Raw genomic sequence first — 17,798 nt, forward strand, 5'->3', positions numbered from 1 at the left:
ATTCTTAAGGTTATGTGAACACGGCCTCTTATTTCACATTGCCTTAGAATCTGTTTTATTTTAAAAATAAAAACAAACGAAATGAAGATGATGCAAAATAACCAAAGGTTAATGTTTATTGGCTAGCTTGGTATATAGTTTTGCTCATTTCCTGTTTTGAATTTCTCAGGGTCTTACCAATATAACGTCCCGGAATCACTGCCTGTCGCCTCAGTTGTGGCGAGAATTAAGGCTGCTGATGCAGATATTGGTGCTAACGCTGAAATGGAGTACAAGATCGTGGACGGTGATGGACTAGGGATTTTCAAGATTTCTGTTGACAAAGATACACAGGAAGGAATCATTACTATACAGAAGGTAACGTTTTCTTTGTTTAATTTTTGTTTTTTATGAGGGCTGGACACAAACTACTGAGCAGTCTTGTCTACTTGAAGGGAGAATTCCCCACACAAAGTGAATGGCCATCTGGGATCATTGCTGTTTTAATTTTAATAAGATAAACATCGCGTTTATTTTTAGATGTTAGAATTTTAGCAACCTCGAATGACATTTGTAATAACATCCCCTCAATTCCGTTCTCTAAAAAAACCACAGCATTATAACCATAGAGCACATGTGCTGTTTTGAAGGCCTCTTTGGAGAGGTGACTACGTTTCTTTCTAGACTATGACACTAATGAAACTCTGAAATCAATCAACACCTTTGTAGACAAGCTAAATGGATGCTGTTATTTTCTATACACATGAAAATAATACAGATAAAATTGGAAATAAAAATCAAATATTCAACCCTGGCTATACTACCAGTAATTCCTTTTAAAATTTATGGCAACTGAAGGTCTTGAAGATTCCAGACAAAAAAGAGCATGAAAAGCTGTACAGCCTAACAAAATCCCATAAGTAAAAGTGACAGGGAGATTAAAAAGTCAGTGCAATCTGAACTAAATATTATATGCCATGGTGTACATAAATTAGTTCTCCTCACTGATGGTTATGGGGAAAAATGAACTCTTCCAATGTACACAGGTGGCCTTCGACAAATCTGAAATTATAAATAAGTCAAAAGCATAATGCCAGGATATGGTATTATATCAAATATTTAAAACATTAAAAGTATATTAAACTCTCTGCCTTTCAAGATATCAAAATTTTTTGCTAGTCTGACAATCCAGGTGTATAACTCTGTAATTAACACCCTTCGATAATTAACGCATATCAATAAAGGAAGTTACATTTTAATTTTAATAGGAAAACATATGTTTGATTTCAGGCCAATGAGCAAACATTTATGCAATTATTTCCAGTGGACAGCTGCTATTTTAGCTTAGCTGGTGACAATTTGTGTAGAAAAGTTTTAATAACTAGGATAGTCCAACTGTTGGTAAAATGTTTTGTTTTGTTGTCTAAAATAAAAAGAATGCAAAAATATACACTACTGTTCAAAGATTTCAAAGACTCGTCTAAAATCAATCTGTTTATATTCAGGAATTTTTAATACTTATATTTTATGTATCATAATTAAGATGGCATTAAAAATTATGTTAGATGAGATATTTGGTTCAGTAATAGAAAAGTAAAAATGTTACACTTAATTTCATATTATTTCCAGAAAAGGAATCCTAAAAAGAAAGTAGATTAAAAATTGTTTAATTTAAAAGCATAAAGTCCAGGAAAAAATTGCACACAGAAATTTAATTCCAACTTATAATAATATCAGCAAACAGGATAAGTCATTATATTTTTAAGGAGTGATTAGTACCTACCAGGTTTTTCTTTTGAGCAATTTAAAAACTTTATTTTATTTCTTTTTCTCATCAATCTTATAAAGGCATTATTATTACAGTGAAAATGTGGAAAGTTTATAAAAATTCCCCTACATGAAATAAATGGTTATTTGCTACAGATAATACCATCATATTAAGAAATATTTGTACATAACTGAAGTAAAATATTGATGTTATCTTAGTGTAGTAAGAAATATGGTATCTTAGTCTGTTTTTTGTTTCTAAAAAGGAAATACCAGGTGCTGAGTAATTTCTAAAGGAAATTGGTTTATGAGGCTCATGGTTCTGCAGGCTGTGTAAGAAGCTTGGCACAGCCATCTGCTTTTGTTGAAGGACTCAGGGAGCTTCTACTCAAGGTGGAAGGAGAAGCGGGAGCAGGGAGGGAGCTAGAGAGAGAGGGGACAGGGCCAGGTAGAGAGAGAGAGGGCAGGGCCAGGCAGAGAGAGAGTGGGCAGGGCCAGGCAGAGAGAGAGTGGGCAGGGCCAGGCAGAGAGAGAGGGGACAGGGCCAGGCAGAGAGAGAGTAGGGACAGGGCCAGGCAGAGAGAGAGGGGGCAGGGCCAGGCAGAGAGAGAGAGTGCAGGGCCAGGCAGAGAGAGAGTGGGCAGGGCCAGGCAGAGAGAGAATGGGCAGGGCCAGGCAGAGAGAGAGGCGGCAGGGCCAGGCAGAGAGAGAGGGGGCAGGGCCAGGCAGAGAGAGAGGGGGCAGGGCCAGGCAGAGAGAAAGTAGGGACAGGGCCAGGCAGAGAGAGGGGGGCAGGGCCAGGCAGAGAGAGAGTGGGCAGGGCCAGCAGAGAGAGAGTGGGGATAGGGCCAGGCAGAGAGAGAGTGTGGGGACAGGGCCAGGCAGAGAGAGAGAGTGGAGAGAGTGGGCAGGGCCAGGCAGAGAGAGAGTGGGCAGGGCCAGGCAGAGAGAGAGAGTGGGCAGGGCCAGGCAGAGAGAGAGAGTGGGGACAGGGCCAGGCAGAGAGAGAGAGTGGGGACAGGGCCAGGCAGAGAGAGAGAGTGGGGACAGGGCCAGGCAGAGAGAGAGAGTGGGGACAGGGCCAGGCAGAGAGAAAGAGTGGAGAGAGTGGACAGGGCCAGGCAGAGAGAGAGAGTGGAGAGAGTGGGCAGGGCCAGGCAGAGAGAGAGAGTGGAGAGAGTGGGCAGGGCCAGGCAGAGAGAGAGAGTGGAGAGAGTGGGCAGGGCCAGGCAGAGAGAGAGAGTGGAGAGAGTGGGCAGGGCCAGGCAGAGAGAGAGAGTGGAGAGAGTGGGCAGGGCCAGGCAGAGAGAGAGAGTGGAGAGAGTGGGCAGGGCCAGGCAGAGAGAGAGAGTGGGGACAGGGCCAGGCAGAGAGAGAGTGTGGGGACAGGGCCAGGCAGAGAGAGAGTGTGGGGACAGGGCCAGGCAGAGAGAGAGTGTGGGGACAGGGCCAGGCAGAGAGAGAGTGTGGGGACAGGGCCAGGCAGAGAGAGAGAGTGGGGACAGGGCCAGGCAGAGAGAGGGAGTGGGGACAGGGCCAGGCAGAGAGAGGGAGTGGGGACAGGGCCAGGCAGAGAGAGGGAGTGGGGACAGGGCCAGGCAGAGAGAGGGAGTGGGGACAGGGCCAGGCAGAGAGAGGGAGTGGGGACAGGGCCAGGCAGAGAGAGGGAGTGGGGACAGGGCCAGGCAGAGAGAGGGAGTGGGCAGGGCCAGGCAGAGAGAGAGAGAGGGCAGGGCCAGGCAGAGAGAGAGAGAGGGCAGGGCCAGGCAGAGAGAGAGAGTGGGCAGGGCCAGGCAGAGAGAGAGAGAGGGCAGGGCCAGGCAGAGAGAGAATGGGCAGGGCCAGGCAGAGAGAGAGAGTGGGGACAGGGCCAGGCAGAGAGAGAGAGAGTGGGGACAGGGCCAGGCAGAGAGAGAATGGGCAGGGCCAGGCAGAGAGAGAGTGGGCAGGGCCAGGCAGAGAGAGAATGGGCAGGGCCAGGCAGAGAGAGAGAGTGGGGACAGGGCCAGGCAGAGAGAGAGAGAGTGGGGACAGGGCCAGGCAGAGAGAGAATGGGCAGGGCCAGGCAGAGAGAGAGTGGGCAGGGCCAGGCAGAGAGAGAATGGGCAGGGCCAGGCAGAGAGAGAGAGTGGGGGCAGGGCCAGGCAGAGAGAGAGAGTGGGGACAGGGCCAGGCAGAGAGAGAGTGGGGGCAGGGCCAGGCAGAGAGAGAGAGTGGGGGCAGGGCCAGGCAGAGAGAGAGAGTGGGGACAGGGCCAGGCAGAGAGAGAGTGGGGACAGGGCCAGGCAGAGAGAGAGTGGGGACAGGGCCAGGCAGAGAGAGAGAGTGGGCAGGGCCAGGCAGAGAGAGAGAGGGGGCAGGGCCAGGCAAAGAGAGGGAGTGGGCAGGGCCAGGCAGAGAGAGAGAGGGGGCAGGGCCAGGCAGAGAGAGAGAGGGGGCAGGGCCAGGCAGAGAGAGAATGGGCAGGGCCAGGCAGAGAGAGAGGGGGCAGGGCCATGCAGAGAGAGAGAGTGGGGACAGGGCCAGGCAGAGAGAGGGGGCAGGGCCAGGCAGAGAGAGAGTGGGCAGGGCGGGCAGAGAGAGACAGGGCAGGGCCAGGCAGAGAGAGACAGGGCAGGGCCAGGCAGAGAGAGAATGGGCAGGGCCAGGCAGAGAGAGAGTGGACAGGGCCAGACAGAGAGAGAGGGGGCAGGGCCAGGCAGAGAGAGAGAGTGCAGGGCCAGGCAGAGAGAGAGTGGGCCGGGCCAGGCAGAGAGAGAATGGGCAGGGCCAGGCAGAGAGAGAGGGGGCAGGGCCAGCCAGAGAGAGAGAAGGCAGGGCCAGGCAGAGAGAGAGAGGGGGCAGGGCCAGGCAGAGAGAGTGGAGCCTGCAAACTAACCTAAGAGTCCCCTAATTCCAGTTTTCTTCCTGTACCAGAAAATAGCGAACTCCCATGGGAAATTGTAGATAGATTTTTGAATCTGAGTCTTAAGAAAAAAGACTCATAAATTTTGAAAGAAAACAAACAAGACCTCCTTGCATTATTCCCAAAGCAGTTTTAACTTTTTCACTGAGATGCACAATAAAATTCTACAGCAATACACCCAAATGAGCAGTTTGTGGTGGGTCCTCTAGTCTCTCCCTGATAGAGGAAAACATGGACAGCCTGACATTATCAGGATATTGACAAGACTTTTGTGAAAGCCAAACATTGATTTGCTCTGCTGGTTTTCCACATCTAAATATGACTTCACATTCGGGAAATAAAGTTGAATGTCCATGTAGAGTCAATGGACTCATTCCTATTGGAAGGAGAGTATTTTGCACCATGTGTGATAATCAGTTGAGCTTATTTTCTCTCTATTCTATAACACAATGAAACTTTAGTCTATATCCTTTTCATAACGATATACCATTATATGTATAATGAGATTTATTTTGTTTTGAGACAATTATTATCATAATTTAGAACATTTACATGTGCTGTATTTGGGTAAATTTAGGAACAGGAATAGAAAAACAAAACTAATCTTTTTGTAAAAGATATGTTAGAAATAGAATAAGTAGAGAATTTTGAAAGATTACCTTTGATTATGCGTTATTGTCCCAATAGCTTAGACAGGAAGTGTTTATTAAGTTAACCAAATATACAGAGTCTATAAGGCTAGAAATTTGTATGAATATAGACATAGAAATTTTTCTATGATTTAATCACACTTTCTATACATTAAGAATAAGCATAATTATATAGTTTAAATGTTTTGAAAATTTAGAAAAATCACAATTTACAATTTAGAACGTTAGAGGGTTTTCTATTTTTCCTCTGAGGTATAGCAATATTCCCGCTAATATAATGTAATTTTTTTAAATTTATTTTTATTGTTAAATCATAGCTGTGTACATTAGTTTAATCAAGGGGTACAAAGTGCTGGTTTCATATACAATCTGAAATATTCTCATCAAACTGTCAACGTAGCCTTCATGATTGGATATGGAATTTTTTCTATAACATGCCTCACTGTGGAGTTACTGAACAGAAAAAAATGAGCATTTTCAAATACATTCCCTTTGGATTATGACTCTACACCCAGGCTCGGGATGTGGAAGGCTTCGTTTATGGCTCTCACATCATCACAGTACGTCTACCCTAAAAAAGGCTGAATGAAGTCAAAATACTAGAGCCTTATGTGGCAGTGTTGATAATGCCACCTGCCTCCTTTCACAGAAACTGAGAAACAGTAAGAAAGGACAATGACCTTTCCACCATCGCCTCAGCTTCATAATATTGGGACGTTGCTGTCTTGTACTGAAATGTGTCCTCTGCCTGCTCCTTGCAAGAATGAGGGGCTAATTCCCATGATCAAGTGTGTTATTTCATAATTTCACAAATGTTCAGTGGAAGAAAATCAAACAAACAACACTTCTAATTTATTTTACTTTCATCGATGTTTTTCAAAAACTTTATTCGATTCATTCTGCTCTTAATAATGTGTATTTCTCAAAATGGAGCAAAGTTATTGCTCTCATTTGACTGTAAAAAGACATAAGTTTTGAATTATTTTGGTTTTAAAGGCTGAGATACAATAAGAGTAATACACTCACTCTCGTGCGGTGAACGTCTGGATTTCAGAGTATATTTTCGCCTTATTCAAGCCACTGTTAGTGTGTTTGTGTGAGCACATTCTCACATTAAAGACTTATTATCTGCTTATTAAACACATGCCCTGAGCAGTCAAGGTTATAGATGAATTTAAGATTTTATAAAGAAAATAAGAAGCCAACCTTCTTTGAAGAAAGTTAATACCAACCCATGTTGGACCTGCTCAAGAGAGAGTAAGACTCTGTTCACGTAGGAGTATTTCAGCTTCCATTGATTTTGTTACTTGTCACAGAAATGTTCTCAGCTATGTCCATATCAAAGACATTCTCTGGCAAGTTCATCATGAAATTTATTTTGCTGAGCACAAGTCATAGTTTTTCCGAAGTATTTTGAGTCCTAGATCTGGGTCAGTGACTGGCATTCAAAACAAGAGAAATTTAAGAAATAGATGTGAGAGAATTTAGTGAGTGTATAAAAAAGGTCAGGGGAAGAATTTAAAGAAAAAAATAGTGTTTCTAGTTTGAGTATGTAGGTAATTATGTTATTCCTTGGAGAACAGGGGTGTGAAGATGATTAGTGCAACTTGAAACCTGGTCTTTGGAGCAGCTCTAAGTCCAGGTAAGTATGTCTAGGAGGTCATGAATAAAGGCGATTAGTTCCAAAGAAATGTCTTGAGTACAGACTTAGGTCTAGGAGTCTGGAGCATATGCATGGCAATCAAAGATGTTGGTGTGGATGTGGAGAAAAGGGAACACTTCTGCACTGCTGGTAGGAATAAAAGCTAGTACGTTCCTTTTGGAAAGAAGTTTGGGGAACACTCGGGGATCTGAATGTAGACCTGCCGTTTGATTCCTCTTCTAGGTATATATCCAAAAGACCAAAACTCACTTGGCAACAAAGATATTTGCACCAGATTGTTCATTGCAGCTCAATTCATAATTGCCAAGTCTTGGAAGAAGCCCAAGTGCCCATTGACCCATGAATGAATTAATAAATTATGGTATATGTATACCATGGAATACTATGCAGCATTAAAGAAAGATGGAGACTTTACCTCTTTTATGTTTACATGGAAGGAGCTGGAAAATATTCTTCTTAGCAAAGTATCTCAGGAATGGAAAAAAATATCCAATGTACTCAGTACTACTATAAAACCAACTTATAATCACTCACACTTGCATATGAGAGATGAATCACAACTATACCCAGGATGAAGGAGGGAAGGAGAGGGGGAGGGGAAGGGAAGGGAAGGGGGTGGTTAGATAGAGGGAGGGTTAATGGTGGGACCACACCTATGGAGCATATTGCAAGGGTACAAGTCAAATCTATCAAGTATTGAACACAAATGTCTTAACACTGTGATTAAGTAAATGAGGCGAAAGCTATGTTAATTAGTAGGATGCAAGCATTCCGATTTGTACAAATAATCAACACACTGAATTCCACCAAGGCATAAATGTATTCATGATCTATGTATATATAACTTAATAAAAAAAATACAAAAAAATAATTAAAGGAACCATTGAGAATGTGCATGCAGTGATAGATGTATAACCTGACAGAAAGAAGGCTTGGGCACCTCTTGGTGAAACTGAAAAAGCTAAGCCAGTTTGGCAGAGAATGACTCAGAAAAGGCAAATTGTTTTATTCTTCCAGAATTAAGATATTAAAGATTAAGATATTAAGATTTTTTAAGAGGATTAAAAAACAACCTAAAAATTTGCACCTTCATATTAATTTTAAATTAAAAAATAAAAATAATTCATCAACAAAGCTAAAAAGAAGAAATTCATATTTAGATTTAAATAAAAGGAATTACTCTATTGTCAATAGAAACAAAGTTTGATGGATCCCCACACTGATGTTAGATAACAAAGATGAGACACAACAGCTAAGAAAAAGATTACAATACTCACGGAACTGGACTGCTTGCTGAGTTCAAGGAAAAGTCCCATGTCTAGACCTGATACCCTGTTTTCCCACTGTCGGGTTTTCCCATTTTCGGGTGTAAAATAAGACACTGTCTTATTTTAAGGTGTGCTCCCAAAGATGTGCTAGGTCTTATTTTCAGGGGACATCTTATCTTTCCTGTAATTAGGTCTTATTTTCGGAGGATGTCTTATTTTCGGGGAAACAGGGTATCTATGCCCCCATTTAATTTTGTCATTTTAAGTCATTTTTGTCATTTGGTCATTTAAGGTCATGTTCCCTCGGTATCCTGCCATCACCTGTCAAAAACTGGTCCCCAACTCTCCTTTTCTTCCTCTACTTGGTTGTATCAGCTGTCTGCTCCTGCTCAATAAATCACCCCAAAGCCTAGTTCCTTCCAACAACCCATTTCTGTACCTCATGATTTTGTAGCTCAGCCATGTGGCTTGAGCTCAGCAGCGTGATTTTTCTGCTGGTCTTCCCTGGGCTCACACGGCATCAGTGTCAGGTTCTGTTCAGCCTGGTGTCTCGGACTCCACAGAGATGCTCTCCATCTGCTGGGACAAGAGGGCCCTGACATGTGTCCCTCATCACCTAGTAGCTACCCTGGGCCTGTTCCAAGAATGGCAAGAACAGAAGCTGTCTGGTCTCTTGAAGCTGATACAGAAATGTCACAGGGTTATTTTCGCCAGATTATATCAATCAAAGCAAGAGACAGGACAGACCAGGTTCAAGGAACAAGGAGAAATATCCATGAGAACAAAGTAACAATAATTGTATTGTGGACAAAGCAGAAAAAAATACTTGGGGGTCCTAGGTCTGCTCCAGATAGACTGAGGAACCTTTAGGTTACATCTGTATGAAATAGCAAAGGCAGATCTGCTAACTTCTGCTATTACCGTCTCTCTTCTATTAGCCTAACTCACAAAGTAATGGTATTGATTAAAATTGGTCAATATTGGCTACTGTTTGTGAAGGTTCCCAGGAAAACATATGCTAAGTTGTCTTTTGGTTATAATATAGATTCTGCTTCCCAGAGACCCTCTGGAGGATTCACTGGGTGCAGTCAGTAGTAAGCGCTGGAAAAATACAGACCTTCACATAGTAAGGGACGTGGCCTCAGCCACAGTGTAGCCAGGTTTTAGGGGTTGGGCAGAAACATCATTTGCAAGGTTTGTTTTCAACATCTTGCTTTTAAAATCAAAACAGACTACTTAAATTTGCATTAGGGTATTATAATACACATAATAGTATATTTTTCCCACAAAAGTATCCATAGAATCTGTAAATATTTTACTATCTATAAAAGGAATTTTGCAGACGTATCTGGTGGGTCTCAGTATAATCACATGAGGGTGCAGATGAGTCAGTTAGAAAGCTGAGCTGCAGTGCAGCAAAACCAGAGGCTGGAATCATGAATATGCACTTGGAAGGTGGAGCAAGGGCTGAGGGCCAGGAAGAGATGAGGAGTCTCCCACAAAGCCTCCAGAAAGAATGCAGACCTGTCAACAGCTTGACGTTAGACTTCGGAAATCCAAAACTATAAAAGAATAAATTCATGTTTTGTTTTGTTTTGTTTTGTTTTGTTTTGTTTTTAAGCTAAGAGATTAGTGGAAATTTGTTACCCGAGCAGTAGGAAGTCAAAATGTCAAAGTAAAATGTATAGGGCCAAACGCTGATGTAGCCAACAAAACAATAGAGAGAAAGGCAGTCAATAAGGAGGCATTGATAGGGATCTGGATTGGCTGAGACAGACATTCTGTACTCCATTTGAAGAAATACCTGAGGTCAGTGAGCATTTTGATGAGAGCAGCCCTCAACTGGTCTCTCTCTTGAACTCATCACTCTAATATTGACTGTTTGTCTCTGCATCAAACGTACAGGGATTATCCCAATTTCTTCTTTTTTCATCATCCTGCCATTCCCTTCTACTTTTTTTGTTTCAGATGATTGGATTTATTCCTATTTTGTAAATTTTTTTGTGGGAGCTCAGATGTAACAGTCACAATACCAGTGTTACAACATGTGTGATTCTAAGCAAGAAACCCCAAACTCTCCTTGACTGTGGTACCAGATCTGTCAAAACCTATACTATATCAGGTATCCTAAAAATCACCCATAAAGCCGCCAGACATGGGGAAAATGGGAAATTATGGCTAAATGTACCTTTATCTTCAAAATAGTCAATACAAAATTTTACAAAGAAGTGGACAGCATGTAGAGGATATTCTGCAAATATTTTAGAAATAAAAGCACATTTAGCTAGAATTTCTGATTTTCTTTACGTAGGGTGACTTTATGGGTGACCTTTGGGACAATTGTGAAAATTAATGAGTTAGGAGAAATAAGTAAGTGAATATTGTAAAGCTTCTGGAATAATAATTGCATATGGCAAGGACAATAAAATATGTATTATAATGAGAAATATATTGATCTGCTCATACTACCTCTTTGTAGATAGCTCCTACTGAGATTCTGAACCGAGCTATAGACTTAGTTGGTGATCATAGATACAGAAAACATTGTTGCAAAATAGAGATAGTATGTCAGGATATACATTTAAATTGTTTGAATATGCAGGGCTCGGTGCATTATATCTGGGTTAAAAATTTGGGTAGCACCTGTGGCTCAAAGGAGTAGGGCGCTGGCCCTATATACCAGAGGTGGTGGGTTCAAACCTGGCCCCAGACAAAAACTGCAAAAAAAAAAAAATAAATCAATTAAATAAATAAATAAATAAATTTGAGGAAACATATAGCTAGGTGGTGTAAATAAGACCTCCTAATATTTATATCCTATTTTATTCCTAACATCTTGGCATAATTTCATGTTTTAGACACAAACCATTCCTACAATTATTCTTAGTATCTTTGTTTCAATTTCCCTGCAGTACACTTGGTACTTGTTTTACTGCTAATAGTTTTTTCACAAAACATGAATGCTTCCTTAGGTACTGTCCTGATAGCAGTGTTAAAGTACAATTTTGAAAAATTGAAGTCATGGCTGTTCTAGAACTCCCACATGAACGTGGAAGCCCCCTGTGAATCTTTTCTGCTGATTCTAAATTTGCTTAAATTTACATTGCTAGTTTTTTTTTTTTTCAGATGATTCCTTTATTCTTTCTTTATCTATAAATCAATGAATCTCTATTCTATTCAAAACAGTTGTTACCTACTGTAGATATGTAAGTTTAATAAATGTGGTCTTATAAGAATCTCAAAGTCTGGTGCAGTTAGACCACTGGAAAAGAGCCAGTCTCCCTGGAGAGGTCACAGAGCCGGGAAGACCTCCAGAGCTTTTCTCCCCCTCCACCCATAGATGTCTGTGAATGAGCGGTCCATGGAGATGGAATAGAGAACTTACTTTTCATATTATTTTTCCCTTACGTTCTTCTCTATTAAAAATAATTTCTTACCCCAAACTGGATATAGATTTTATGATTCGCAAAATATTTCAAGACAAATAAAGACTATTAAATATAAACATACAAATATAGCTACTGAAGTCACTTGCAGCCGTCAAAAGCACAACAGAGAAAGCTAAACAGGTAAGGAAGGATTTATTCAAAACCAATGTATTATTGTACCACGGGAGAGAAAACAACTCAGCTAAAGGAAAGAGCTGGAGAGATTTTCCGAGCTGGCATCAGGGCGGGGCACGGTGGACCACATGGTGGACCACCTGTTTGATAATTTGTTTTAATCAGTAGAAACTAAGTTTTCTTGTGTTTCGTGATAGAGATAGTTTTACAACTTGAGTCAAGGCTGCAGCTGAAGTTCGGCTCCTGTTCTCCCACAGACAGTGGGAGCTGGAGGCTCTGTTGTCCCTGATGTTTACAATTCAAAGGGAGGGCTCCTGAGCCCTTGAGGAAAATATTCCCGAGTTCTAAAGATGCCAAAAGGCTTTTAAGAAGATTTACATCTCAAAGGGGCAGAGAAAGGATTTATACTTTCAAATTCTCTAAAGCAAATGCTCCAAGAAAAGAGAGAGTTCAGGGGCCTCCAGTCAGGAAGAAACCGCCTGAATATACTCAAGCTGGGGAAACGTGAAGGCCTTCTTGGTCAGGAGCCAGGGAAATGAGCAGTTAAGGGGTTTATGCAGTTGTGAATAATAAAGAGGATGTGTTTGGCTTTTGGAAAATACTTGGGGGGAGTTTTAAAATTCGTATCCTTATATTTAAATGTATAGAGTTATTCTTGCTTTGATATCTTATCCAAGATTGTAGGTTACTCTTAAGGTTCTGGGTGTAGATGAGAGTAAAATTATAATAAGGCGAAAGTTATAATTGAGGGTTATTACTCCACAGGTATGGTCTCTTTTGAACTCATTTACTTTGGAAAAGAGTAAGATTTATATTTATTTGATCAAGAAATAGGCAAGATATTGAAAGCTGCAGAATGTGCTTTGATCTAAAAGCAGCCAGAATCTCCAGAGGAAAAAATGCTTTTAAAGATGGTAAACAGTCATACAGCTTTTCTTTTTCTTTTTTTGAGACAGAGTCTGATGTCGCCCTGGGTAGAGTGCTGTCACATCACAGCTCACAGCAACCTCAAACTCTTGGGCTTAAGTGATTCTCTTGCCTCAGCCTCCCAAGTAGCTGGGACTACAGGCACCTGCCAGGACGCCCGGCTTTTTTTTTGTTGTTGCAGTTGTTTAGCTGGCTGGGGCTGGGTTCGAACTTTGAGTGATATCCCTAGGGAGTTAGGATTTCAACTTAAAAACTTTGGCAAGGACACAAATATTTGGTCCAAAATAAATACTAATCTTATACTTATAAAAATAAATGTTAAATATTGTATAAATATACACAATATAATATAAACAGTGTCCTTGTTTGTAGTTAGCTGTCAATATAAAGAAGTCCAGCCACGAGCTAAGGATTTTTTTAATGATTGGAAAAAAATAAAAAGAAGAATGTGTTATGATCCATAAAATTTATATAGAGTCTAAATTTCAGTGCCTATCAACAAATTATTACTTGCAAACAACCATTACTTACAGGTGACAGAAAATGTATGTCTTGAACAGTCTAATATTTACTATCTTCTGCATCACAGAAAAAGTGTGCGGACCCTCACGTTAGAGATATAATTTTTCTCTTCTCCTAAATTGTAGCATCCTTAATGACAATATATTTGGAGAACACATTCAATAATATGGGAAGTAACAGACCAAACAGGTTACTCCTCTCTTTCCATGTCTCTGAGAAAAAGCATTTCACAAAAGTTTCCAGAAAGACTATTCCTTCACGCGTTTGGGTCGGTACAACTCATACTTCATTGAGTTGACTATTCCATTCACACCATCATGAGGTTACTTGTGAATAAAACACATTCATTCCCCACAATTAACCTCGCGATGGTGTGAATGGCGTTTTGTCTAAATTTCTAGTTATTTGTCGTTTCCATGTATATGTAGTTTCAAACATTTAAAGGAATCTCTTTAGAAAATACTTTCTTTTTTTTTTTTGGTTTTCCTTCTCCTCTTCCTTCAATTGTTCTTTTACATTTTTTAAGTATAGCTCTAAAAATTAAATTTAATACTTATGTAACATATGACTTTCATAGAAATCAATAATGAGAAAGACTAATAAAAATTAACATTTTATTGCAAAAATATTCTCTTCAAATAATTAAGAATACACCCAACTCGCTTTGGATACCAGATCTCTGTCTCATTCTGATGTGCTTGGAAAATGATTTTGTATAACAATTCCTTTTGCCTGTCATCTTGATTCACAGCCTTTCATATGAATTCTTCTATGGCTCTATTTTCATAATAGCTTTTAGGCAACCAATCATTATGCATAATACTGTGTCTCTTTATGACTTTGTAGCATCTAGATTGCCTCTACCCCATGGTGCTGTCTTTTAGACACATTTAAAGAAATAAGTTGTTACAAACTAATTCAAAATAATTGCATTCATTTTCGCAATGAATTTTAAGTTATTCCATCGTAAGTAAGACAAACTTTTACTGGAATACAGAAATATTTGATATCCCTTTGGATACTATTGAAAACTGGAATGAATATCTTAAAGGTTGCTAGCCTTACATTGGTTTGAAAAGAGTTGACAAATAGGAATTCTTAACATGTTCTGTTATATATAGACACATACTACCTGAATATAGAGCTTGCCTTATGATTATTCGTTTTTATAAGGAACAGAAGAACAAAAGGAAAGGTTATTACCTAAACTATTTATGAGTATGTTTAGGTTTCTTGATAAATGTTTTTAGGTACATAAATATCTTTTGCTTTGTTATAAGTTCCCAAAATAAATGTTAAATTTCATGAATAGGCCCAAGAAAATTTTAAAGACTAGGTCAGGTTTCTTAAAATAGGATTTGTTTCAGGATCACCTGATAAGCCTTCCCAAAATACATCCACTGGGCCTCAACTGGAACTGTAGGATCCAAACTTTCTTAGAAGGGGCCAGGTGTGTTCTGAAAATTCTGATTCTCACCTTTGGTTGACAATGTTTAGGACATCAGGGTAGATCCGGTCTTAAATAATAAACAAACAAATGTAGCTTCATAAAAATGTCACCGAATTTGTTGATACAAGGTCGTTTATAGCACTGTGTTTACCATGTGCCCAACATCTTTATATGAAACCTCAGGTAAGACTTAAATCGTTTTTTGTTTTTTGTTTTCCTGGAGCAATTCTAAGAATTTTTTGTGGTCAAGAGAAACAATATACCTGACTATTTTTCCTCGCTCATCTCCAACTTTGGTAATCCCAATTCTCAGGGTCCAAAGACTAGTTCACTTTTAAGTCTCTTGTGTCCCAGCTATCCGTGTTTCAGGCCTAGGGGTTTTCCCCCAAATTTAAGAAAAGGAAGTTTGAGGATTTATTGAGATGTTTTTATTTACCAACAGAACAGTACATACATATTTGGAATAATAGTGATGAACTAAATAATCTGGGTTTGCAATCTACTGGATGAGACAAATGTTAAATAAACATCTCAGGAAATCTTCTCTGGTAAACCTAGTTTGTTATGAATTCACATATTTTTCTCCTTACATTATATATTTTATATATTTATATATTATATATATTTATATATTTTATTTATGTATTTTTATATTTTATATATTTTTCTCCTTACATTAGAGATGAACCCTGCGATCTCATTATGTAATATTTATGTGCAAATGCATATATATTGTGTGCCTATGTATTTATATATAACGTGTATCTGAATATATGTTATATTTTATGTAAAATGTGGTCATATGCACTATATAGTACAGTGTATATTATTTATAATATGATGTGTTTTACATGTATATAAATATGCATATACACATATGTAGCTCCTATTTCATAACTAGACTGTTTTACTTGTTTTGAGCAACATCACATCCTTTGTGCAAAGAGTTGGAATATACACATGCCTACATGTGCACACACAAATATTCACATGCATACAAGGGCTGTCTGGAAAGCATCCAGCCATTGTTAATATTATTTTTCAGTTATTAGTGAATGAATTTGAATTAAAATTCTCAGGATTACCTATTCATTTTTCTGAATGTTTTATAGTTAAATATTAAAAATTAAGCAAAGCGTTTTATGTGATAGTATTTCTGTCAATTTTTAATTTCTTTGTTACATTGTTAAATGTAAAAGGGAGTAGTTTGGGACAAGTTTTCGGGGGTGAAATTAACAGGCATAAAAAACTGTTCCTTTATCCATGGAAGAATGAGAAGCAAGTTATTGTCACAACTTCTGTGTGTGGTGAACACGATTCTTTGTCATAGAGTGTGCTTTACTGGTGCAACATTTAGTTGCCCTTACAAGTTTTTAAGATCCCATGTGGTTTAAGTTTGCCTCTGTTTTTGAGGAAAATTTTAACATGTCAGTCCTCTTGGGAAAAACCATATAAATTAAGATTCTAGAAAATAACAGTCAACCATCTATAAAGAGAGATACAGCGTATATGATGCTTCACTGAGAAAAATCGACTGCGCTTTCAGCCTGGACAACTCACAGCCACTGAAGCTACATTCTGAATAGTGGAAAACTCAGGGTCTTATGTGATCCCCCAAGTCACTGAACTTTTAGGTGATAAACTCAATGAAAAGTTGTTTTTCTTCCTTTTTAGTATTGACCTTTAAGTACTACAGCTAAATTATATGGTTGAAGAACATCATATTGATGTCCTTGTTGGAAAAGTTTTTTTAATTTGATCAGTTTTCTTTGTAATGATATTGTAAAGACCCTCATATGTCTGTCCATGCAACGGATCACAGCAGAGTGGATTAAGTTCGTTCCAAAGCACTTAGCATTGTTTATGAGCCAGCGCAGCAGCAGGGATCCTGATTGCCATTCTTATTTATTAGTTTTGAACACTGATGGTTCATGTTCATGGCAGAGCCCTCTCTGTGCTTATTGACATTCATCAATGAAAAAGCTCTGCTCTGCTGACTACTTCATTGGCAATTTCATTTTCCTAATAACTTTCCTTACAGGAACTGGATTTTGAAGCCAAAACAAGTTACACACTGCGGATAGAAGCTGCAAATAAAGATGCTGACCCTCGCTTTCTAAGCCTGGGGCCGTTCAGCGACACCACGACCGTGAAGATAATTGTGGAAGATGTGGATGAGCCCCCCGTGTTTTCCGCACCCCTGTACCCTATGGAGGTGTCAGAAGCTACCCAAGTTGGGAATATCATCGGCACCGTGGCTGCCCATGACCCAGATTCTTCCAACAGCCCCGTGAGGTAAGAGCCCACTGCGGTGCTTTCCTGCCAATGTGCCTTCACTCACAAGTCGTGTTTTCACGTGAAGATGCTTTCTGTTCATAGCACATAAAACCCATTATATGCACAGAGAGTGGGTCACAGGGGCACAAGTCAGGCAGGATCGGAGCGACACAACTCTTTACTAATGCAAGGCGGGCATCCAAGGCCATTATTCCATAGCCTCATTGTGGGGCTTCTGTTGTTACCCACAAGCCACAGCTGACATTTCTATTCAACCAATTATCATGAACCTCTTTTAGACGAACCATGTTCACAAGTGAAGTGATGTGTGTCCTGGCTACGGGATCAATGCTTATGTTAGAAAACGAATTGCAAAAGTTACGTTAAAGAGAAACTTTTAAACAAGTTTTTATTTGGTCTACTTGGACCATATATGTTTCCACTTATTCAAATAAAATAATACCTCGTTTATGTTTAAAGGCTACAAAAAATATTCTTTTAGCAGTTTTGTATCTAGATTAGACACATTGTTAAAGCCAAATAATATCTTTAGGAGTAACACAATGAGGATATGTAAGCATTTCAAAATATGCAAACGCTCCGTTTTGCACTGTTCACCTATATATTCCAAAATCTATATGTTTGTTTGTGGTATGCAAGTGTTCACGTGTGAATGGGATCCTTATTTTTCTGAGTTACTATTACAAATAGAATATATTTGAAAGGAAATGTGTATTGTAGTATATGTATTAATTTAAATTCATAAGAATGAATTTGGTTTTCACTGTGAAGAATTTCGTTTTCACTGTGAAGAATTGATTTTGATT

At 39.7% G+C, this 17,798-nt stretch overlaps 1 protein-coding gene across 2 annotated transcripts in view; it reads left to right on the plus strand.

Annotated features, from left to right (window-relative positions):
- CDH7 (cadherin 7) overlaps positions 1-17,798 on the plus strand; it is a 127,221-nt gene that overhangs the window by 76,633 nt on the left and 32,790 nt on the right. For both annotated transcript variants that reach the window (XM_053571914.1, XM_053571915.1), the window contains exons 6-7: positions 170-357; positions 16,736-16,989. In XM_053571914.1, the coding sequence (XP_053427889.1) occupies positions 170-357; positions 16,736-16,989 (442 nt within the window). The remainder of the gene's footprint in view (positions 1-169; positions 358-16,735; positions 16,990-17,798) is intronic.

The sequence above is a fragment of the Nycticebus coucang genome, chromosome 19 (assembly GCF_027406575.1).
Source record: "Nycticebus coucang isolate mNycCou1 chromosome 19, mNycCou1.pri, whole genome shotgun sequence".
Lineage (NCBI taxonomy): Eukaryota > Metazoa > Chordata > Mammalia > Primates > Lorisidae > Nycticebus > Nycticebus coucang.